Raw genomic sequence first — 22,834 nt, 5'->3', positions numbered from 1 at the left:
TACTGGCGAGGAGAAATTAAAAACCAAATCATTCTCTCAGATTGGTTGATGAGTTAGAGCGTTGTTGCTGAGCGGTTCACAGACTATTATGGTATGATGTGGGATGGGGCACGGGGAGCCACTGTGCATCTTATGTTTTTTTTTTTTTTTTTTGGCCTGCTTTCACTTGTAGTGAATCAAACCATTCAAGTTTTGATAAAGGCTGTATATGGAGCATAATTACACATAATATATGCATGAAGTTGCTTCAATACTAGATCTGAACTGTAATTCTTTACACTGTAGTACTGGGCTTAAACGCCTTAACTCTGTAAAGGTAGCTTATTCAACTGCTTTATCTTGTTTAATCCCATTTGCACAAATATTAACATAAGCTTGCAACATTTGTACATTCTTGCTCCGGAAATCAGCTTGGTTCACTTTGCAAAAAAAGATTCCTAGTGTTGAAACTTATAGATATTAATACTGGCTATCAGAGTTGTTCTAGGTTTCATTTTACTTTTAAATAAGACAATTGAAAGAGTATAGGCCTGAAAGCAGATGGAAATATGCATTGTGATGTATTGCACATATTATGGTGAAAATCAAGTGAAGGGATTCAGTTCAGAGAGAAAGAATCTCTGCATATCCAAAAAAAAAAAAAAAAATGCCAAAGAGAGAATAGCAGAGTGGAATTTAATAAAGTAGACTTTCTGAGAGACATGAAATATAAGCGTGCAGTGGTTTAGAAATGTAGGGGGTTTGTAGGAGATAGAACATGTACAGTATGTGTCAGAGAATAGTAGTGAAGTTACCTCTTGCTGTAGAATAAGAAAGAGTTTTACTTTACTGTCAAATGATGTCACAAATCAATAACATTTCATGAGTCACACAACATCCACAGTCGTGCTGGATCAATCTGTTTATGTCTTACAATAAATACTTAGGTATAGCAGGCTGAACAGCCATTAGTGTTGCATTATCAGGTTTATAGCCAAAACATGGGCGTTGTTTATGTCTTCACTGTGCTCCCCTTATGTGGCTTTAGGAAAAATCTCATTCATAACTATGTACAACTTTAATGTAATGAGAGCAGCCTAGGTTGCTAATATGAAAGTGGGGTGTAGATGAACTACTGTTGTATAGTTTACTCAAAAGCATTCACATTCATTTGTTGCAGCAAACACTCACCTGTACAGCTATATATGTAAAGCTCATGGGGACGTCCCTGTTGCATAAGTAGATAGCAGAAAAACAGTTCTGATACACACCATTATTTGATTTCAGTTGTGAATTTTACAACACATTAATGGCCAAAAAAATTGTAAGAACATACCTCATTTACCACAGTCAACACCCAAAAACACATCCAAAATACGGTATGCCAACACCAAAACAAACTTCACCTAACATTGTACAATACAGTGTACCAAAAAAAAAGAAGAGAAATCCTATTTTCATAATTTCAACAGCGTATAAATGCAATAATTCAGATAGGACTCCTCATTTAGCACATGTGCTGTAGCAAGTTAAATTAAATAAACGATGATGTAATGATATTGTTGGTGATGATGATGCTAGTGATGGCAAAGACGGTGATGTTACAGATGATGATGATGGTAATGATGATGTTTTTCATGGCGGCTGTAATGATGGTTATGATATATTTTTGATATATTTCTAACATATTTTCCTTATGCACACTCCCCTCTGCCCCCAAACTCCTAAATGTAAAAAAGAAAGAGGTCGTAATCCAACCTTTATTAAAGACAGTGAACCAGCCCATGTGAGTATTTTTATTGTGCAATTATTCACTATTTATGTTATGTTATGTTGTGGTTATTAATACTCTCAATTATCAATCTCTAGACCGGCTTACAAAAGCCATTATCAGTCAGCTCTACCTACACACCCACAAAGATGTTTCTTTATTCTGGCTGATTAGACCTCTACTCATGCTGGGAGTTTGCTGGGGTCACCAAAAGAATACACAAAAAATCATAACAATATAGGCTGAGACTTGGTCATCTAGAAAATGTAACGTGAAAACTGATCTGACAGCTGCAAAAACTTGCAAAAACTCTCACAAGACCCCCTGTCCAATGACCTATCACCTTAACTATTCAAGGTCAATGCCTATCCTTAACTATTCAAGATCAATGCCTAACCTTAACAAGAAGTGCACTCGGTGAGCGCAGACCTCCGCCAAGGCAGGTTTCATGTATGTCGCGGCCACCCACCCCCCTGGATCGCCACCAAAATCGAATGGACTGCTCATTGTGCCACACCCCACCCCTCCAAAGAATTTCATTAAAATCCATCGCAAACTTTTGGAGTAATCCTCCAAACAGACAAACCAACAAACCAACGCCGGTGAAAACATAACCTCCTTCATAGGCCTCCGGCCTTGGCGGAGGTAATTATTCGAGCTCAATGCCTAACCTTAATTATTCAAGATCAATGCATAACCCTAATTTTTCAAGATCAATGCCTAACCTTAACTATTCAAGATCAATGCCTAACCTTAATTATTCAAGATCAATGCCTAACCCTAGTTTTTCAAGATCAATGCCTAACCTTAACTATTCAAGATCAATGCCTAACCCTAGTTTTTCAAGATCAATGCCTAACTAACAATCTCGCAAGAGTTTTCCCAGTTTGCTGGTTTCCGTTTAGCCACGATCCTGAGACTTGCCTAACGGGTGCAACAAAACAAACAAGAGTCAAGGAGATGTCAATAAAGAATGCACGGTCTGCACTGTACACACACAGTTTTGATGTCTGCTCAGCCAAAATGAGTGAAAACACTACAGCACAGGATGGGAGAATGGTTTGTTTTGGGGCATCTGCAGTTTGTCTTTCAACACATTTACAGTGTGGCAGCTTTCAGCAAATAACTTGAGTGTTTGTGCCAAATTTACAGAGTTGCTATTTTATTATGTATAGGTACCCCTAGTTAAAAAATAATGCAGTCTAATAAAACAACCTTGCAACAACATCCTACCTTCATGGAGGTTATAATGTTTGTTAATGTAATCAGTTTTTGACCAAACTGTTTTAGAGAGGTGTTGAATACACTTTATGGTCATTTTGGAGGCTCTAGTTTGTGGTGCTGTTTGGGAGGTATTTCAAATATTTTGGCCGTCCTTTTTATGTCAATGATGGTGTATCTAATAAACTGTTCATATGTATTATCAGTAAGCCTTTGAGTAAGTCACCTGAACAATAAACTGGACTGGACTGATAACTCAACTGCACTCTACAGGAAAGGCCAGAGCATACTCTACCTGCTCAGGACACTGGGGTCTTTTAGAGTGCAGGGGGCTCTCCTGAAGACCTTTTATGACACTGTGGTGGCATCAGCCATTTTTTATGGAGTGGTCTGCTGGGGCAGCTCTGTCCTGGGATGCCCCCTCGACCCAGAGAGAGGATGATGGCTAAGCTGTCATCCATAATAGAGAATGACTCCCACCCCATGCAGGACACCATCTCAGCACTGGAGAGCTCCTTCAACGACAGGCTGCTCCACCCAAAGTGTGTGAAGGAGCGCTATCGCAGGTCCTTCCTTCCTGCAGCTGTCAGACTCCACAACCAGCACTGCTCCCAGTAGACCACTTGCACTTACACACCAAAAACTGACAATAACCTGATATTTTCAGGTGGAATTTCATTCATTCTCACTGTGCAATATCATTTTCCACTTGTGCAATTTTGTTAATAGTCTGTTTATTGTCAATACTGTATATACTGCTCCTATTTTTATACTTCCTTCTATTTAAATGGTTCATATTTTGTTTAGCTCTTCTTTTTTTTTTACTGTGTTAGCTGATGCATCTTGTTTTTTTGCACTATCCCCTTTGCTGCTGTAAACTGCAAATTTCCCCACTGCAGGATTAATAAAAGCATATCTCATCTTATCTTATGTCATGCTTTTATTTTGAAGGATCCAGAGCGGAAGTGTCACTGCGGCTGTGGAGAAGAAGAAGAAGAAGGAGCTAACGTTAGCATCACTCTCTCTCAGCTAGTTTCTCTCAGAATAACAACATTTAAGCTCTAGGTAAACTAGAGAAGTTAACGGTGAGTACATATAACTTGACTCTTTTAAAGACTTTGTTATTTGACTGCTAAATAACTCATATTAATGAACTGGTGGCAACGTGTTATTGGCGGCTAACGGTTAACTAGCTAGTGTTGTGCTAATCTCGTGGCTACAGTCTGGTGTAGCTGGTTTAAACCATGTGGATTTAGCTCCCTGACTCTGGCAAAAACAACTTTAAGATTAACATTTCTAGGTACAGTAACTACTCTAGCTTAAGACCTATTCTGCGTTAATCTTTTCAACGAATCCACGTTAATTAAAGCTAAGCTCTGTAGCTGGAATTGTAGCAAAACATTGACATTAGCTATCAGATATAGCCAACACCTGGGTTACAGCGCGACTTCCCAGGTGGACGAACTGCGTTGATCTTAATACATTTACTATTCACAGACAGTCTAACAAATGCATATGTTAACCACAATGGTACTCTTATGAAAATAAATAGTTATTTTGACGCATGACTCCCTGTATGAATGCTAACAGGGTGATCTGCCTCTCTGTCCCTCAGGTGTCTGACAATGATCATCCCTGTCAGGTGCTTCACGTGTGGGAAGATCGTGGGTAACAAGTGGGAGGCATACCTCGGCCTACTACAAGCAGAGTACACTGAGGGGTGAGATACATAACTTACCTGCTGGTTTCTGTCATTGCACAACACCTCCAGATGTAGTTAGTAGTAAATAGTGATTCGTGGCAATATATTACTTAAATGTACAGACTGAGTGGACACAGCCTGGCCATAGAAACAGGCCGTCACAGGCAGAACAGACTATCCAGGGTGGCCAGGCTGTGTTCACATTGTTATACAAGAGAGGTGGAGACAGAATCTCACTTCTTACTGTGCTGTGACAAATGTAAGGATGTGAGAGATGTTTTCTTTGAAAAAATAAATAACATATATCCTGAGTTCATCCATCTCCCCGATCCTCAGAAAATACCTGAAGTGAAAAATAGATTGCTGTACTCATTGATGGTTTTCATTAAGAATGTCATAACAACAAAGACTCCTTTTTATTTTTTTATTTTACAAAAAAACTATCCTTTAGTACGGATACACACAGTTATTCCTCAAGGCATGCTGCTGCAGGTTGTTTTACTTTACCAAGATCCAAAACCAAATCAGGTCAAAGTGAAGCAATATACAGAGCAATGCAAGACTGGAATTCACATTACACAACAAAATACTATATATGGTTTTTAAAAAAAACATTAAGAGAGCATTACTTAAGAAGAAACTTTAGTAATTAATAAGTATTCTTTGGTGTGTATAAGGGTATTAAGGGCATTCCATGTTAAATGATAATATGTATCTGTTAGATCATGATAGATTCAGTCGGAGCCTTTCTATTTTCTTTGTGTTTTTGTCATTTAAACTGTCAGCTGTTATTGTTTTATTTACAGTAGACGTGCATTACGATGTGTTATGATGAGTAGTGTGAATGTGTGAATGTGTATTTTTGTATTGTCACCATGTAAACTAAACCCAGGAAGAATAGCTGCTGCTATGCAAAAGCTAATGGGGATCTCCAAACCTGCTGGTTTCTGTCAGTGGTTGGTGGCAATATATTACTTAAATGGTGAATGAGATAAAGTAAAGACAATTCAAGAAGCAGTGATTTAGAAACGCAACACATCAAAACCTTTCAGTCTATTCATCTGTCACACGGTATGTTCATTTCCTCCAAGGTTTTGGGTTATGATGTAATGACTCATAGCAATTACCTGAGGCCATTTACGCTGCTATCCTGACTATTGTCTGCATACCTTACTTGTTCATCCAGTGATCTGTATGCCATGCATTAGGACTAACATTACCTCCTCTCTCCCTCTTAAGTGATGCCCTTGATGCCCTGGGCCTGAAGAGATACTGCTGTCGGCGGATGCTCCTTTCTCATGTGGATCTTATTGAGAAATTGTTGAATTATGCTCCACTGGAGAAGTGATTGTGACCGGCATGGACTTTGTGGACATTCAATCTGTCCATGCCACAGCCCTGTTATTATATTGATGTGACAACAAATGGCAACTAGAGTGGATACATTTGGAACATTAATTTGTGCACCTATTTGATAATGCCTTTTTTCTAAATAAAGCTGTAAAATGACAGTTACCAGTATTACTGTTTTATCCTGTTACCACAATCTTTCTACCAGAACTATAAAGGGAAAAAATAGTTCTCACACTTGTGCTGTGTCAGTGCGCAAAGCAATGCCTCAGAGAAAATTACTGCCAGTCATTTTACCTAATGTCTTTACTTATTTCTACATACCCAAAACAGACCTTCGGAAAATTGGGTTAACCAAAAACGTTTTCAGTCCATGTGAATCACTGTCTCAGATTCGGTCGTAGAGACGTCAGAATGATCCATTAAGTATTCAGTCACTAAAACACTTGACGGCTTCAAGTTTGAACAGTTTTTACTGTCTTTATCTGTATATGAAAATACAAATATAGGTATTTATTAGATCTTTGTAGTCCTCAGTCAGCAGATGTAATACAACCTAAATGTCTGAGGAAATCAAACACTGGAATTATCTTTTTTTCAGGGGATGTGTTTTAATCTAGATTTAATACAAAAGAAAGTGATAAACATTACACTGTATTTCATAAGTTATTAAGAGGTGTTCCTGCACATGCAAGCATTGGAATCTGATGTCCCAGCAACAAATCTACAACCACATTTATTCCTAAAACAGGTAAAAGTCCCAGTATGTACAGACGACTGGTGAACAAAAAAAAAAAAAGTACACTTCACTTTTAGACTTTTGGAGATACATCTTCAGTCTCACCTTAGATTCGTCCAGATTTTTATGCAACTTGGTGCGGAAACAAAAAAAATCTTGTCTTCGCTCAGCTTCACACTTAAACACTCCATCAGTCTGGGGAGGAAAAAGGCATACTTTTCAAAGCCACATTTACACAAATCAAATATGGACTGTAAAGGGCTTAATTTAGCAAAAGCCTCAGAGCGTGTGTTAATTATCCTTAAAACTACAGTACTACTTACTGGCAATTTGTACTAGCATTTTTTACCAATTCCTGTGATCAATAAAACTATAGGACATTATGAACATTTGAATTGACTGATGAGCTTTCTTACATATCTTTAAGTCCTGCATATGCTTCACCTCACTATATATTGCGTATGTCATTGAGTTTTAGCCATGCTTGATCTATTCATAAACACATGCTGACAAGAGACTGTAAAAATGTGATGATGCTCATGTATTAACAGTCTGGTGACATAATGGGTTGCAGACTTTTAACAGTTCATTGCACAGTAAGAACGTTGTACTAAAAATAACTACCGACCTTCACTTCATGAACTGTAATCTGTCAAAAAGCTTTTGGGGGCGTTGAAATAGCACTATGAGCCAAAGGCTTGTAGTTCTTTTAACGGTTTATCCTAGACAGCTTAAAACCTTCAAATAAACCCAGCAATCTGCGCTCTTAAGCCATATAAGTAAATAAATAAATAAATATAGGAAGAAATACAGGAGGTTTTATAGAAATTGATCACATAACAGAAATGCAGACAGTACTGACATCCACAATGAAGTTTAGCAAAGAAAAATAATATGCATGTTATTTAATAAATACTACGTTGACAAAAAATTTTTTGTATTCAATTACAACTACAAGATTATTTAAAATGTGTTATCAGGCAGTAATATTCCAGTGATTTCATAACTCTCTACCTCACAGACTGGCTGATGCCACCACAGAAATATAATATGAAGCAAGTTTTGTATCGTTTTTGTTGAAGCTTTTTGTTTTGCAAGAGCGACCCGAGCACCGCAGAAGAAATAGAGCAGAGATAAGACCATAGAAATATAGATAAGACACAACAAAACACAGCCAGTAACACATAAGCTCATACAAACAGCATCAGAAACAACCACAGACATCTATTAAAAAGGTCCAAAATTAAAAGCTTAAACTCATCCAATGGGGTGACACGTTTTAAATGCCCTTTGAAGTTCATTCCATTTATAATGATGCGAAGTACTCGAGGAAGTCTGCTCAAGTTCAGTATTTACAAGTGAGTTATCAAGAGTTAGTCAGTCTGGGGATCTCAAGTGGGAAAAAGGCCACTTTAGTTACACTTTGAAGTAAAAAGAAAATGAATACAAGGTGTTATTTGCTTGTAATAAGTGAGACAATCTGCCAGTGGAACAAGTGAAAATTTGCTTGGTAAGATTTCTTGAAATAAGTTATAATATTTAGGCCTTTCAACATAAAAAGAGATATTGTAATTAGCTGGAAAAACTCATTTGGAGCTATATTTTACTAGGATCAGGAATTGCTGTGTGCTCAAAAATTATATTTTTTCAAGATGCATTGTCTAAAAACAAGTCCCTATATCTCACTGATATGTTATTTGTTAGGTGATTATGTCTTATATTAAGTGTTAAGAGATATTTTGACTAGTAATAAACAAATATACTTGGTAAGATTTTGCAGTAGACATTTATTGTTATTGTTATATTTAACAATAATGATGGAATTTGTGACACTGTAAACAATAAGATCATGACTGATGTCCAGAGGGTTGAACATGGTGAACTTTGCTTAGATACAAAATCTGTAGGTAGTGGAGCTACTCAATAACTGTTATTGCTATATTTTATGATAATAATTCACTAAGCAAGCAAGATAAAGGATGTCATATGAGAGACACCAACCAACACTCCTGTATGGCTCTGTGATATTACACTCCCATTACATTTAGGAGTTTTTGGGCAGTCTATTCTGTTGATGTATCTAAAAACACAGAAGCTCAATATGATAAAATGTAAAAAGAAACCCAACAGTGGAACTGATAAAAAAAAAAAAAACACACGCCAAATAATGAAACAGTCTGTTGGATGAAAAAGTACAAGCATATAAATGAAGTATTAAAAGCTTACCAAGTTAGCGGTATCGGTCTCTGTGATCTCTGTGCCTTTCCCGTTCCCGGGAGCGTTCCTTGTCTCTCTCCCCGCTCCGGGAACGTTGTCTGTGTCTTCGAGACATTCCTTCCCAACCAGAAGAATCTTCTCTGTCGCGTTCTCTATCTCGCTCTCGCTCTCTGTCGCGCCCCCTGTCCCGGTCTCTTTCGTCTTCCCCAGAACGACTGCTACTCCTTCAGAGAAATGTGTTATTTTTGTGTGAGAACTGACTGATCCTGAGCTTTTGGTTTCTGTATGGACAACAAGATGCATAATTACACTAACCTGTAGCCATAGTTGCCCTGGATAGAGACTAGACAGTCTTTGAGTGAGGTGACCAGGGCTTGGCATCGTTCATCTCCGTACACTCTGGACTGCTTAATGATGGCAATGGCAGTTAATAGCGTCTCCATGGCCACCCGCAAGTCTCCTGCATTAGCAATTAGAGAAATGAGATATTAGAGACAGTTAAGCACTTTAACGCTCTTAGGGTTATGGTTACTAAAAAGGTTTAAAATGCGATGACATTTACCCTCCATGTCCAAACATCCTAGAGCTCACATCCATTTGTGCTCAAGAAACAAAAAGACTGGGAACCTATATCAGTTGGTTTTGAACAACCAACTGATATTGGTTTGAAGGATCAATACACAGAAACAAATACAGAGAGATCCCCTGAAAAAAGCAGCACCAGAACACACAAAGTCTGGACTGGGGTGAGGATTCACCTTTCAGGATTACAATGACCCAAAGCACACACCCAAGACAATGCCGAAGGAGCTTTGAGACAAATCTCACATTGTTCTTGGGTGTGCCAGTCGAAGCTTGGTCTTGAGCCCCACTGAAAATCGAAATTGACAATACAAGAACTCACAGATGTTCCCGTTCCAGTCTGACAAATACTGGTGTGCAAAGCTGAGAACTTGAAGGCTCTTAAAACCTACTTTCTTCTTCAGCTTCTTATTCTAAGTGGAGTCCTAATTTTTCTGTCAAAGGTGCAACGGTTTTGTTGAGTTTACAAGAGAGATTTTCTGTATTTTGTCTGAGCTCTTCTCACTGGTTTGAAGTGGGCAGGGCTTGGTTGGAAAAAGGTGATGTCATGTATTTCCATGCCAACATTTGAATCAAATGTGATGACAGCTGTGTGGTTGTTTGCTTGTGTTAGCAGGTCACTGTCAATAAATCAGAGCAAACCACAACCACAGAGTGGTAATGAAGCGGATTAGCTGAGTGTTTTGAGTCTTAGGGCACTTTCACAAGCCATAGTCCGTTTGGCGAGTCTGAATCAGAGTGAAATCGATACTTTTGGTTGGTTTTCCATTTAGTCTGGTTCGGTTTCACAGTGCACAAATTAATGCGGACCTAATAGAACAATGAAGTTGCTGAGGGGCGTGTACGAAGGAGCGAATTTATCTTTTTTGTCTTGAGAGCTGCCACTTCTATGCAGGGAATCACAGACTTTGATATATTGCTGTCGAAGTGTGTTTACTTTGACTCGGCACAAATCCCTTCTCCTCCAGTTTATCTCCAATGGCTTTATAAACGTCACTATTTTTGTAGACTTTATTTAGCGTATTCTGTATGTTCTCTTCGGCCCAGATGTCAAGCAAACATCAGACTTCTGCAGAAGTCCAGGTCAGTCCTCTCCCACTTGTGTTCGTCGTTTACCTGTGTCCATCTCAACAGTTGCAAATGCCCGCACACGCAGCCTGTGTTTTGGTTCGCCACCACCTCTCGCAAGCGGTCTTGAACCGGTTGTTTTGGTCTACACCAGAGTACGATTACTGCGTTCACAACTGCCCAAACGAACCACACCAGAGGTTGAACCGCACCAAAGTTCGATTAAAACGGACTAAATGTTGTCTTGTGAAAGCGCACTTAAACTCTTAATAAATAACAACAAATGATAATTATTTCCAGTGTTTTTTTATTTTGATTGTTGCTATTTAGTCATGAATATGTAGCAGAGAAAGATTTCAGATTTGAATCCAAGTTTTCCGAGACTTTAAATAACTGACGCAGAACTGCACTGAATACAGGGTCTGAGTATTTGTATAAATGACACACACTATTTACAGTTTAGTGTTTTATCATTATTAAATTCAAAGTTTTTAATTTATGCTTTGTCATTTTGAAGGTGATTTAAAATAGAGCTGCCACGATTAATCGATTAGTTGATTAGATTCCAGCTTCTTAAATGTGAATATTTTCTGGTGTCTTTACTCCTCTATGACAGTAAACTGAATATCTTTGAGTTGTGGACAAAACAAGACATTTGAGGACGTCATCTCGGGCTTTGGGAAACACTGATAGAATCTTTTTCACCATTTTATGACAATTTATAGACCAAACAACTAATCAATTAATCGAGAAAATAATCAACAGATTAATCGACAATGAAAATAATCATTAATTGCAGCCTTAGTTTATATATTGTAGTCAATTTCATATGATCTATAACATTAAAAAAATACTATTTACTTTCCATTTCTATTGTAAGAGGGGTGGGGAACAGATTTTTTCCATGTTTGTCAGTCATTGTTAGGGACCCGTCCTTTCTCCACACAGCTTATCAAGTTCTGTGTTTTTTCTTCTACTTTACAGAAAGTGATCAGCTGTACTCACCAGCTGTTGCTCCAGACACAGCCTTGCTGATGGCACTGCTGGCAACGGCTTTATTTCTGTTCATCAGCTCCTCAAAATCTCTGTCTGTACTTCGAGGTGTGTGACTGAAAAATACACAGATTGTTGACAGAATTATTAACCATCACCACAAGTTATCTACTACAAGATATCCTTAATATGTTCTATGTATGTACTTTATTGGCTGCATATTCTTTTGCATTCCTCTCTGTATCCTGGTCTTTTGCTGCTTTAAAGATTCACTTTCCACATCAATATTATCATCTTATCTCATAGAGGCGACTGTGGCTCAGAGGGTAGAACAGGTAGTCAACCAATCGGAAGGTCGGTGGTTCGATCCCCGGCTGCTGATGCCATCAGTGTACGAATATGTGTGTGAATGGGTGAATGCTGACATGTAGTGTAAAGCGCTTTGCGTTGTCGGAAAACTAGAAAAGCGCTATATAAATGCAAGTCATTGGGAAACAAAACATATTACTGTTTATGATTTGCAGTAGCTATAATATAAAACAGTGTGTGCTCTCACTTTTGTTGGCTGTAGGCATTGCTGCTGTGTCCGTCTTGTGCTGGGTTGAAGAATGCTGGATTTACATGCAGACTGGGAGATGGCTGGATGGGAACGTGGATTGGAGGAGGAGGGAACAAAGGGGGTGGCATGGGTGGAGCGATGTTTGGAGGCATATGTGGGAAGGGAGGAGGTGGATGATTGAAAGGGTTGGGTAATGAGGGAAACCTGTTTGCAAGTGGATGTGGTGGAAAGAGTGGAGGTATAGGGGGAGGACTGGGCTCCTGTGATAATAACGAGGGAATATTTTCTGAAGTTTCTGAGTCCTTAGCATCTTTGGAATTAACACGCAGGGGTATACCTACAGAAAACAGAAAACACATTGTTTTAGTGAAAGATGACAGTAATACAGACATTTTGCAATATAATGTAAATTCAATAGAATCTTAGGATTGTGGTGCTCTTACGTTTATTTGCCATGTCCTCAAACACACTGAGGTTCTGTCGAGTGGCGAAGCGACAGTCTATCCTGTCCCCATTGAGCTCACATTGGGGTATTTTTTCCAACAATACTTTTAATGACTCTTCTGAGGTTACCACCACTTCGGCGAAGCTGTGATGCACAGAAGAAGAAACAACACATGCATGACTACCATGTCACAGATTAAATCATTAATACATCGAGAAAAAAACAACACATGCTTCCTTTCTAACAATAAATTAATTAATTCACAGGAAATTAGGGCTGAAAAATATGGTCTTCGGGACAGCCCTACAGGAAAGAGTTTTATTTTTTTATAAACAACAGATGTGCAACCACTCACCCTCTTGACTGGCCATTAGCTTTATTTTCAGCAAATTTGATCTCTTTGATGTCCTTTACACCCAACGTTTGGGCCATACATATGATGTCCTTATCAGATGTCCACTGGAGGAAGTAGCAGGTTCAGGAAAAGGAGGGTGAGAAAATGACAGGAGGATAGAGAGTTACTCGTGATCTTGATTGTATAGGGGAATTTATTTCTCCGTTCTGTTTTATGTAATCAGTGTTCTGCAAGTCCACGTGGACAAAACAACATGACTGGTATTGGACAATACAATAAAAATGTAATCAACATTAATACAGAGAGGCTGTTACTCACCCAGGGAAAATTTCCAACATATAAAGCCAGTCTCCTCAGTGAGTGTCTTCCTTGTTGGCTTTTCAGTGTTGTTGGTTTAGCCTCGTCTTTAGTTGGCGTCTTGTTTTGAGGCACATTTGTAGTGACTTTCTTGTCCCGATCGACTGAGCCAGTCAGAACAGCATCATAAAGTTCATTTGCTTCAGCGATTCTGTCCAAATCCTGTGTGGGATAGAAAAAAGTAACTAAGTCATCTTGTACACGAGTGGTGCAACGGTTCGGTTTGTATTGCAATTTTTGGGTCACGATTTGGTTTGTTTTTCACATTAAGGAGAAGAAAAACATAACCATTTCCAATGTGTTTAAATTCCAAAATATATAAATAGATAGACTGATTGATAGTAATGAAGCCATAACACTGATTTTATACATTAAATAAGGCAGGCTACTTAATGGTCAAGTAGGCCTATGGTCAGATAACGTGTTATGTGTCTCTGGCACCTCATCAAATAATTAGCAGGCCTGCATTTAACAGTGATGCAACGGTTCAACAGGCCCACGGTTCGGTTTCTCATTGAACGGTTCGTTTTTTTTACGGTTCAGTTTTGCATCCCTGGCCTGTTATATTCTGTATGGCTACACAATATGGCCTACTGTAATATACAAATCGGAGAAGGTGCAATATTTGGTAAAGGTAAACGTGTCAAAATACCAATCTGAATTAAATATTGTAGTGCTGCAGAGATCCTACCTTCCTGTATTGTAATGTATTATATGTAATGTATTGTTTTTTCTGTTTTCTTATATGGACCTTGAGGCTGCAATAAAGTTTCAATTGAATACAGCAGCACAACTTCACATGAAGATGGAGACTTTATGGGCTTGATGATACTGATACCTGAGGCTATGAATGCCTGAATAAGAAAGTCAAGGTACCAACAACAACTTTACATCCACAGTTGCACTCCTATGCTGCTACTCACTGATGCATTTAGCACTACACGGTACCAATCACAGATGTGGAGGCACTGGTATAGTTCTTTATATATAAGGCATTGATGTATGTATATATTTATATTTGTAATATCTTTTAATCATGATTTTGTTATAGTGCTTCCTGTATTGTAATGTATTATATGTAATGTACTGTTTTTTTCTGTTTTCTTATATGGACCTTGAGGCTGCAATAAAGTTTGAATTGAATTCAGCAGCACAACTTCACATGAAGATGGAGACTTCATGGACTGGATGATACTGATACCTGAGGCTATGAATGCCTGAACTTTACATCTACTGTTACACTCCTATGCTGCTCTCACTGATGCACAAGTCCCAAATCAAGACAGGCAAGTCCCAAGTCAAGTCCCAAGTCAAGACATGCCAATCCCAAGTCAACTTTACATCCACAGTTACACTCCTATGCTTCCTGTATTGTAATGTATTACATGTAATGTATTGTTTTTTCTGTTTTCTTATATGGACCTTGAGGCTGCAATAAAGTCTGAATTGAATACAGCAGCACAACTTCACATGAAGATGGAGAGACTGTATGTGCTTGATGATACTGATACCTGAGGCTATGCATGCCTGAATAAGAAAGTCAAGGTACCAACAACAACTCTCCATCCACAGTTACACTCCTATGCTGCTACTCACTGATGCATTTGCTGCCATTCAAAACAAAATAGTAAACACCAGCCTCACCTCGTCGTTCTGGTTCAGGTCCCCGTACAGGTCTATGAGGTCCTTGTTGGAGGTACTTGGTCCGGCTGCAGGTCCAGCAGCCATCCCGTGGGCCTAAGAGGGTCCAGCTGAAGCTACTGCAGCTAGTTCAGGTGTGTGGTCAGTGTTCGGGTTCACACTTAGCAGATTATCGTTGCATACCAACAACAACAGGTGACTACTGTGTCTATATACTCTGTAGGCTATCGATCTGTTGACGTCACGCCTTGTTTCCAACGTTACCTGAACGTTAACCGACGAGCAGCTCGATAAACACGTTAACTACCGACTCAATCAGATCAATAAGAGGATAACCCGACAACACGACACGCGGACAGAAGGTCTAGAAGTGATGTTTTAATGAACGCTTTCACTATACATGCTTTCATGTATGAGTAAACACACAGATTGTTTACTATGAGCTAGCTTCTCTGCTCAGCTAATGCTAACAACGCTAGTGCTAACCGAACGTGAACAGTTGAGTGCGTCGGAAATATCTACCGGTTAACAACAAAACAACAACAAACGACATTGGTTCCTACAGTGAAAAGATTATTTTTAAATGCGTATTAGTGATTGTAAAAATATAACTCTACATACGGTGATTAACTAACAATAATTAAATGTACCACCACGTTGAGGGGGACTGTTTTGTGTTTTCCTTGTGGCTAAACATTACTGTTACCGTAGCAATATGGCGTCATGTGTGTGTGTTGCGCTGCTTCCGGTCCTCCCTCGTTAGAGTTCCGTGTAATCTGAAACCTGCTTGTGTAATTGTGTGTGTTTTGACTTTCAGACATCTGAAGCAGCAGCAGGAGGAGAAGCAGCTCACCAAGACGTCTCTCAACGCTACGAGAACGAGGGTTAACATGCTGGCTTCTGTTGTGGCGAAAAGGGTGAGTTACCGCATAATATCTCTTATTAAATGGCACATGTGTTTGTACATTTGTTGCTATAGTTGTGTGTCTATAGTTCACTCGAGATCTAACGCTGATTGCATTATGAAGTGAGATGTAATGATTTATTAATGTTGTAGTTAAATAACTAGCCTGGATTCTTAAACTCAGTTGTTTTGATAATGTAGGATGAATGTAAAGCGTGTCCTGCTGGAGGACAGTTGTACAACCCAGTATAGTAAAGTGTTGTACAACAGGGCAGCCTGGGCTGTTGTGTAACCTCTTCTTCAGTGTGTTGATTTTAAATTTAGCCTAACTGAACTGATTTATCTATTAGGAACCACTTTTAGCTGCATTAATGTAAGGAAGAAGTATAGTTGGATTTGTGCATGTTTTTACATTCACACACACTGTAAAGTATAATTTACCTTCAGCTTCTTTTCTTTAATCGATATTGATATTTTCTTTAATCAACTGTGTTTTTGCACAGACAATTTCTTAGTGTTAAGAAACACACTCTTCAACACAGCAAAAACACAGTGTGCAAAGTAAATACCAAAATATTTGAGTGGATTGCTGGGTAAATATATATATAATATAATATGTATATATCTAATATGTATGTATGTATATATATATATGTATGTATGTATGTATATATATATATGTATATATATATATATATATATATATATATATATATTTATATATATAACCATTTTTTAATTTTACCTCAAACACACACACACTTCAGTGGTATAGCTCAGGTATGTTTCAAGGTTTCTTTTGTGCCTTTTAAGGGTGATAATGGAAATAGGAAAGATCAGGCAACAAAACGCAGAACAAACCTAAATTATATAAAATACCTACAATTGTTTGGTCTCATTGTGACTCACATTTTGCATATTTCAGACAGTATAAAGACGTCATCTTGTCACAATTAAAAGAAAAGAAAAGAAAAAATACTAATAATTGGAGATACAAAATTAAAACAACCAAACACAGTCCCTAAAACCCTTAAGTACACCAAAATATCCACTGCTGCTGTTATAAGTACAATTCTTACAGTCTTTAATGCACAAACGTTTTAAAAATATGTACATATCATCCGTCACTGCTATTATAAATCCTACACACTGTATATTCAGTATACATCTTTACCTACTGTACATAAACATCCAGTCCATGTATATCCATTCAGTATTTATGTCTTTGCAACATTTGTATAGTTTACAACTTACAGAACACTTGACTTGCATATAGATGTTTTATTTCTTATTTTATTGTTTTTTATTGGTGCTCTTTATATATATATATTTATATATACACCTATTTTTCACTACTTGTGTACATAACAGTCCTGTCTATTCCTTACATTTATTTGTCCAGCTTTGTTGTCATTGTCCCTTGCTGCTATTTCTATTTCTGTGTAAGTACATTGAGAGAGATGCATAAAAAACAGAGTCAAATTCCTTGTATGTATATAATTGGCAAATAAAACTGATTCCGAAGTATCATTTGTTATAAGCCTCCGGCTTTATAAAAGTATAATATTTGAGACGTGAAAGTGACGTCTCATGTAATCTATTTAAAGCCCCATTCAGACATGCACCTTGTTACATAAATATGTTAGCAAGGACAACAAAGGGAGATATGTCAGCTCAACAACAGCCCTGTCTTCTACTGTTTCACCCATCACATGTTTTTGATTATACAACACAAGGTACTAGTTATTGCTCAATCCTGTGTGTTTTTTGCCTGTCAGCTGGTGACCGGTATGTGCCAGGCGGCTTGGAGATCGGCAGCCACAGGGCTGGTATCATCTCGTGGTTACCGTGGAGAATCGCCAGATGACACCAGGGGAGACCTGATTGAGATCCCTCTGCCTCCTTGGGAGGAGAGGCCCGGCGAGCCTGCTGACATCAAGAAGCGACGCCTGCTGTATGAGAGTCGCAAGAGGGGCATGCTGGAGAACTGTATTTTGCTCAGGTTGTTAAATTGAACTATTTTTTTCTCTTATCTGTCTGTCATCTAGCCATTTTAGTGATGTTTTTTTTTTATTTCACCTCACACACTTCAGTGGTATAGTGCAGGTATGTTTCAAGTTTCTTTTGTACCTTTTACGAGTTTTTACATTTACTTCCTTATTTATGTTCACAGTGTAGAATAGGGTGAGAATGGAAATAGGAAAGATCAGGCAACAAAACGCAGAATGATAAGCATACTTTTCATTGTAGGAAATCATCCTACAGGTCATTGTGAGCAGTGTCAGGAGGCAGGGATGGTAAAACATGTATTTATGTCATGTAGACAGACGGTACAGAGATTAGTGTTATTAGAGACCAGTGTAAAAAGTATTTTATAGTATAGAGGTAGTGGGGTGGACAGAAGATAGAGCCTGCGGACTAATTAAACATGTATAACAATGGGACATTGATAAGGACTAAAACCAGAAGGGGGCAGTATTGCATCGCAAAGGAACCCAAAGAAGAAGTAGTTCCCGGTGTGCAGTTCATTCACCAGCCACTCATAATCACCAGTAACCATGACTTTCCTTTTAGAGAAAAGACTGAAATGAATTCTCCATCTCTCTTCTCGCAGCCTTTTTGCAAAGCAATACCTGAACACAATGAGCGACACCCAGCTGCTGCAGTATGACAGACTGATTAATGAACCGAGCAATGACTGGGACATCTACTACTGGGCAACAGGTGAGAGAATAGTTTCTCCTCAGACATGATATTGCCTCACATCGAGTACAGTAGACACAATGCATTAAATTAATTTGTGAGAGAGCTCGCAACAGATAGTCTCCAGTCAAGAGACATTTCAGACACAAGTGAGTTTCGATATACTTAAAGTGGCAGTAGGCAGTATATTTTTTGCATCATTGGGCAAAAATTCCAAAATAAAAAATCTAGCCCATGACGGGAGACTTTGACCAATAACAGGTCATTTCAGAGAGAGAGCGTTCCTATTGGCTGTGCTCCGGCTGGTGGGCGGTGCTTGGTATTTCCTCAACGGATCCTCAGCTGCCGGGTCACAAACTTTCTCATTTTACAGCTAAACAGTACACTACAAGATGTTTCTGAAAACATTTGAGGCAGGAATAGGCATTACAGTAACAGAATATTGATTCATATTTGATCAGCACTGCATAGTTTGACCGTTTGATCGGAGTTCACGAGTGATTGACAGCTGCTCAGAGACGGCAGACTTCCAGCTCGGCTCTGATTGGTTGTTTTCCTCCCGTCTGTGAAATCCTGCAAATGCCATTAGGAGCACCAGAGGACACAGAGGCACATGCTTTTTTTCAGATGACCTGTCTCATGCACTACTGTCAGGATATAGTGACCGTTTTATAAAAATAACTTTTTTTAAAATCATTTTTGCTCCAATTCTACCTACTGCAGCTTTAAGTGATATTACTATTTACACAAATTGTGAATAAATGTGTTAACAGCAACAAAGAAATCAGACTTGCTCCTTTTTACATTCAGTCTGTAACACATCAAAATGTAGAAAACTCCAGCGGGTATAATAATTACAAAAAGCCTCGTTTTTTAAACTGACAATCATTCATGGCTGATGATGCTGAAATAATTAAATCACTGCTCTGCTTACAAATGGATTTGCATTCTTTTCCCCGTTTCCTTTTGGCTCGGACTTCATCCTGGGAGCTCATTCACTGTCCCAGTTATAACATAACACTTTATTCGTCTAATTTTCTCTAATTTGATTCAATTATGTGTCTGTTTTGTTGTGCAGAGCAGCTGAAAACAGAAAACAGCTTCAACACGTCCAGTTGGCAGCACCATTCTGAAAAACCAAACAAAAACTATTGCAGGCAGGCTGACTTCACTGAAACAAATTCACTTTTATAACTTCAAATTATTAACAGAGATGGTTTCCATCTTTAGATAAATAAAAGAGCATTTCCAAAGTCCGACACGACCACTGAGATGCTTTGAATGAGCTCTCTACAAGGCATTTAAAATACCAGGAGAGACCTGAAACACAGGAATCGAATGTCTTCTGCAGAGATGCCTATTGTTGGCTGTGGGACGGATCATAATTTTGCTTTCTCATTGCTACAATATGAAACAAATACAAACGTTCAGGTGCATTTTCTTTCTTATTATCGTCAGCAGTGAAAGATCATGTTGAATCAGCCGACGTCAGCCTTTCAGCTTTTTGTTCTCAGCTTGTCCTAAAATAGATGAAGGTGATGTCAGAGGGGCTCCCCTCTGTGTGCTCATTGATCTCCAGCCATCTGTCATAATTAAACCTGCTCTCTTTGTGCTAACAGAAGCTCAGCCCACCCCTGACGTTTACCAAGGAGAGGTCATGGATTTGCTGAAGGAGTTCACAAAGAACCGCAACCAAGAACAGAGGTTAGATGCACCCAACTTGGAGTACCTGGATAAGGAAAGCCAATGAGGTCCTTTAGACCTTCTCAGAGACTCGTTTTGGGTGGAGCACGAGGGGAAATATCAGTCATCATCATAACCCACCAGAAAAACCCTTCAGAGGTCAGCTGCTGCCATCTGTTTCCTCTGCCAACTCCAGTCTGTCATTATAAGGAGAAGAAGATACGTGGAAGCTGACGGAAGTCTGTGGATCGAGCAAAGATTGATGCAACACAATATTAGGAAGGTGCTCTGAATAATTGTACTGTACATTTCTGATTAAAGCCTGTACATTAAAAGTGCTGAATGTGTGAGATGCATACTGAATAAGACCGCTGTGATGAATAGATACAAGCTGATAATCTGTTTCTATACCAGCCAGTTAAACAGAAAGACTCACTCATTAGTGTAGCTTGTTGAATTGTTATGTTCTGTTCAATGATTTTACTGCAGATATTACAGACATTATGGGTTATTTAATAAATGTTGATGCTCTACTGTCTATTTCTTCTACTTTCATTATTATTTTCACATACCAGAGGCAGAGGGTTAAATAACACACTGAAGGTGACCATGAATGACAGTCTTTGTTGCGTAATAAAGGTTGCCTGCAGTATCAGTACATGGACACCAGATGGAAGCAGATCACCTTATTTTCAGTGACGGTCAAAATTGAAGCACCTGCTGATTTTCTGTGGCAAATGGGTCACCTAGAAAAATCACATATCTCACATACCTTATCTCTCATGCAGGGTGCAATGTGAAAACATCAATCCATAACTGACATATTTATATGAATGCCTAAAGCCTTTATGCAGAGACGTATAAATGATGAAATCTGAGGTACAAGCTGCCTGAAAAACCAAAAGCAAATCACCACACTGTTATTACATTACTGCATTTAAGGATGAAGAGGATGTAAGCCATGGAAAAGGCAGGCAGTGTGTTTTTTTATTACATTTTTATGAGGCTAAGCATCAGTGAAATTTTCTGTCGAGCCGAGTTTCCAATTAAAGCACATATATTTTTGCTTAAAGCCATGTAAACAAGGTTATAATTCTCTCCTCCACTGCCGGATCAGTGTGTGTTGGCTGTGGGGAGAATTTCTTGCCTGGCTGTGTGTCATGTTGGTTCAGTTGAACCTTGTACTGAGAGCAGAAGGGAAATGCCCTCCGGCCAGGAGATGTGCACAGAATCTCAAAACAGATGACAAGCCTGCTTGTGTGTGTGTGTGTGTACGCCAATAGAATCCTAATGTACCCATGACACACTGCCTAGGTGTTACACAAACAAGGAAACCTCACAGATGCATTTTCTTTCTCGTCACTTTAAAGGGAAAATATGTCGAGTAAGAGTCTCAGCGTTCAATGTTTATGTTCTCCGCTTGTGCTAAAATAGACCACGGTGATGTCAGAACAAGGGTTCCCCTCTGTGTGCTCTGTGCTCCTCTGCCATCTGTCTCACCATATAGCTGCATCAGGGGTGGGAAGAACATTTACATCATGTACAATGATCAGGTGTTTCCATTTTCTGCGACTGTTGCGTCACCTTTTTGTGTAAGCACAGGGAATAACAACAACACGGCAATCAAAGAAGATGTAGGAGTCAAAGTTGAAGTGGAAAAGAAAAGGGTGGTTAATTTTCTGCTCAACACGATACTTCAGATAATCACAAAGGTTCTCAAAAATGTGGGGGACGATGGGACAAGGTGGTTGTGCCAAAAACAGAAATTAAGAAAACAAAACTAGGCCTAACTAATTCATAAAACAAAACCACAAAAAGAAGACCTGAGTAACTTATCTAAAAAGAAACTTTCACAACAAATACAAAGGTGGCACCAACCAATAACCTAGCGTTTCTAAACAAAAAGATAAGGGCACAGGATGCATAGGTGGAAACCAATCATGTAGTTAACACCTGGAGAGAAAACAAGGGAGGAGAGAGAGAATGAAAAACAGGAAGAAGGGCAAACACAACAAGCACTTTGGTCCTGTCTGGCACATAACAGCAACTTTACTCTAGTTGTAGTCCACTACATTTCAGAGGGAAATATTGTACTTTTCAGTCCACATATGTTTTTGCACCATAGTTTTGACAGCTATAGTTAAAGTTACTTTTTAGATTAAGATTTTTCATTAAAATACATGATAAACTTTAGAGCTGCAACAATGAATCGATTAGTTGTCAACTATTAAATTATTTGCCTACAATTTTGATAATCGATTAATCAGTTTGAGTCATTTTTTAAGAAAAAAAAAGTCAAAATTTTCTGATTCCAGCTTCTTAAATGTGAATATTTTTTGGTTTCTTTACTCCTCTATGAAAATGAACTGAATATCTTTGAGTTGTGGATGAAACAAAACATTTGAGGACGTGATCTTGGGCTTTAAGAAACACTGATCAACATTTTCTGACTTTTTATACACCAAACAACTAATTGATTAATCAAGAAAATAATCAACAGATTAATCGACAATGAAAGTAATCGTTAGTTGTAGCCCTAATACACTTATAAAATACAATGCATTG

General features: G+C 38.5%; 3 protein-coding genes across 4 annotated transcripts; 2 read left to right on the top strand and 1 right to left on the bottom strand.

Annotated features, from left to right (window-relative positions):
* Window positions 1-3,899: 3,899 nt before the first annotated feature.
* Window positions 3,900-6,188, top strand: polr2l (RNA polymerase II, I and III subunit L). Of its 2 annotated transcripts, none has more exons than XM_074616455.1 (3): window positions 3,900-4,056; window positions 4,587-4,691; window positions 5,913-6,188. In XM_074616455.1, exons 2-3 carry the CDS (start codon window positions 4,597-4,599, stop codon window positions 6,019-6,021), a joined length of 204 nt encoding a protein of 67 aa, XP_074472556.1. In that variant the 5' UTR covers window positions 3,900-4,056; window positions 4,587-4,596; the 3' UTR covers window positions 6,022-6,188. The 2 variants fall into 2 exon arrangements, with proteins under 2 accessions (XP_074472556.1, XP_074472563.1); XM_074616462.1 differs by lacking the exon at window positions 3,900-4,056 and adding an exon at window positions 4,159-4,271.
* A 426-nt stretch (window positions 6,189-6,614) lies between these two features.
* Window positions 6,615-15,124, bottom strand: LOC141756569 (cleavage and polyadenylation specificity factor subunit 7-like). The gene is made up of 9 exons (XM_074616436.1): window positions 14,983-15,124; window positions 13,300-13,500; window positions 12,982-13,085; window positions 12,625-12,770; window positions 12,179-12,518; window positions 11,635-11,738; window positions 9,295-9,439; window positions 8,989-9,203; window positions 6,615-6,957 (listed from the first exon to the last, which is right to left on the bottom strand). The coding sequence occupies exons 1-8, from the start codon at window positions 15,064-15,066 to the stop codon at window positions 8,993-8,995; spliced, it is 1,335 nt and encodes a 444-aa protein (XP_074472537.1). The 5' UTR covers window positions 15,067-15,124; the 3' UTR covers window positions 6,615-6,957; window positions 8,989-8,992.
* A 217-nt stretch (window positions 15,125-15,341) lies between these two features.
* On the top strand, window positions 15,342-20,807 carry sdhaf2 (succinate dehydrogenase complex assembly factor 2). The gene is made up of 5 exons (XM_074616446.1): window positions 15,342-15,477; window positions 15,797-15,896; window positions 17,662-17,885; window positions 18,498-18,607; window positions 20,206-20,807. Exons 1-5 carry the CDS (start codon window positions 15,443-15,445, stop codon window positions 20,334-20,336), a joined length of 600 nt encoding a protein of 199 aa, XP_074472547.1. The 5' UTR covers window positions 15,342-15,442; the 3' UTR covers window positions 20,337-20,807.
* Window positions 20,808-22,834: the final 2,027 nt, after the last annotated feature.

The sequence above is a fragment of the Sebastes fasciatus genome, chromosome 2, assembly GCF_043250625.1.
Source record: "Sebastes fasciatus isolate fSebFas1 chromosome 2, fSebFas1.pri, whole genome shotgun sequence".
Classification (NCBI taxonomy): Eukaryota; Metazoa; Chordata; class Actinopteri; order Perciformes; family Sebastidae; genus Sebastes; species Sebastes fasciatus.
Note: the sequence above shows the minus strand (reverse complement) of the source record. Positions and strands in the feature narration are given on the sequence as shown.

Excerpts from the sequence above, each read along its gene's own strand:
- polr2l (XM_074616455.1), top strand. The coding sequence starts at position 4,597 with ATGATCATCCCTGTCAGGTGCTTCACGTGTGGGAAGATCGTGGGTAAC. Across the intron at positions 4,692-5,912 it reads CAAGCAGAGTACACTGAGGG|TGATGCCCTTGATGCCCTGG; the intron begins GTGAGATACATA and ends CTCCCTCTTAAG.
- LOC141756569 (XM_074616436.1), bottom strand. The coding sequence starts at position 15,066 with ATGGCTGCTGGACCTGCAGCCGGACCAAGTACCTCCAACAAGGACCTC. Across the intron at positions 11,739-12,178 it reads AATGCCTACAGCCAACAAAA|TCACACACCTCGAAGTACAG; the intron begins GTGAGAGCACAC and ends TGTATTTTTCAG. Across the intron at positions 9,440-11,634 it reads TGTGTCTGGAGCAACAGCTG|GAGACTTGCGGGTGGCCATG; the intron begins GTGAGTACAGCT and ends TTGCTAATGCAG.
- sdhaf2 (XM_074616446.1), top strand. The coding sequence starts at position 15,443 with ATGCTAACAACGCTAGTGCTAACCGAACGTGAACA. Across the intron at positions 15,478-15,796 it reads GTGCTAACCGAACGTGAACA|ACATCTGAAGCAGCAGCAGG; the intron begins GTTGAGTGCGTC and ends TTTGACTTTCAG. Across the intron at positions 15,897-17,661 it reads CTTCTGTTGTGGCGAAAAGG|CTGGTGACCGGTATGTGCCA; the intron begins GTGAGTTACCGC and ends TTTGCCTGTCAG.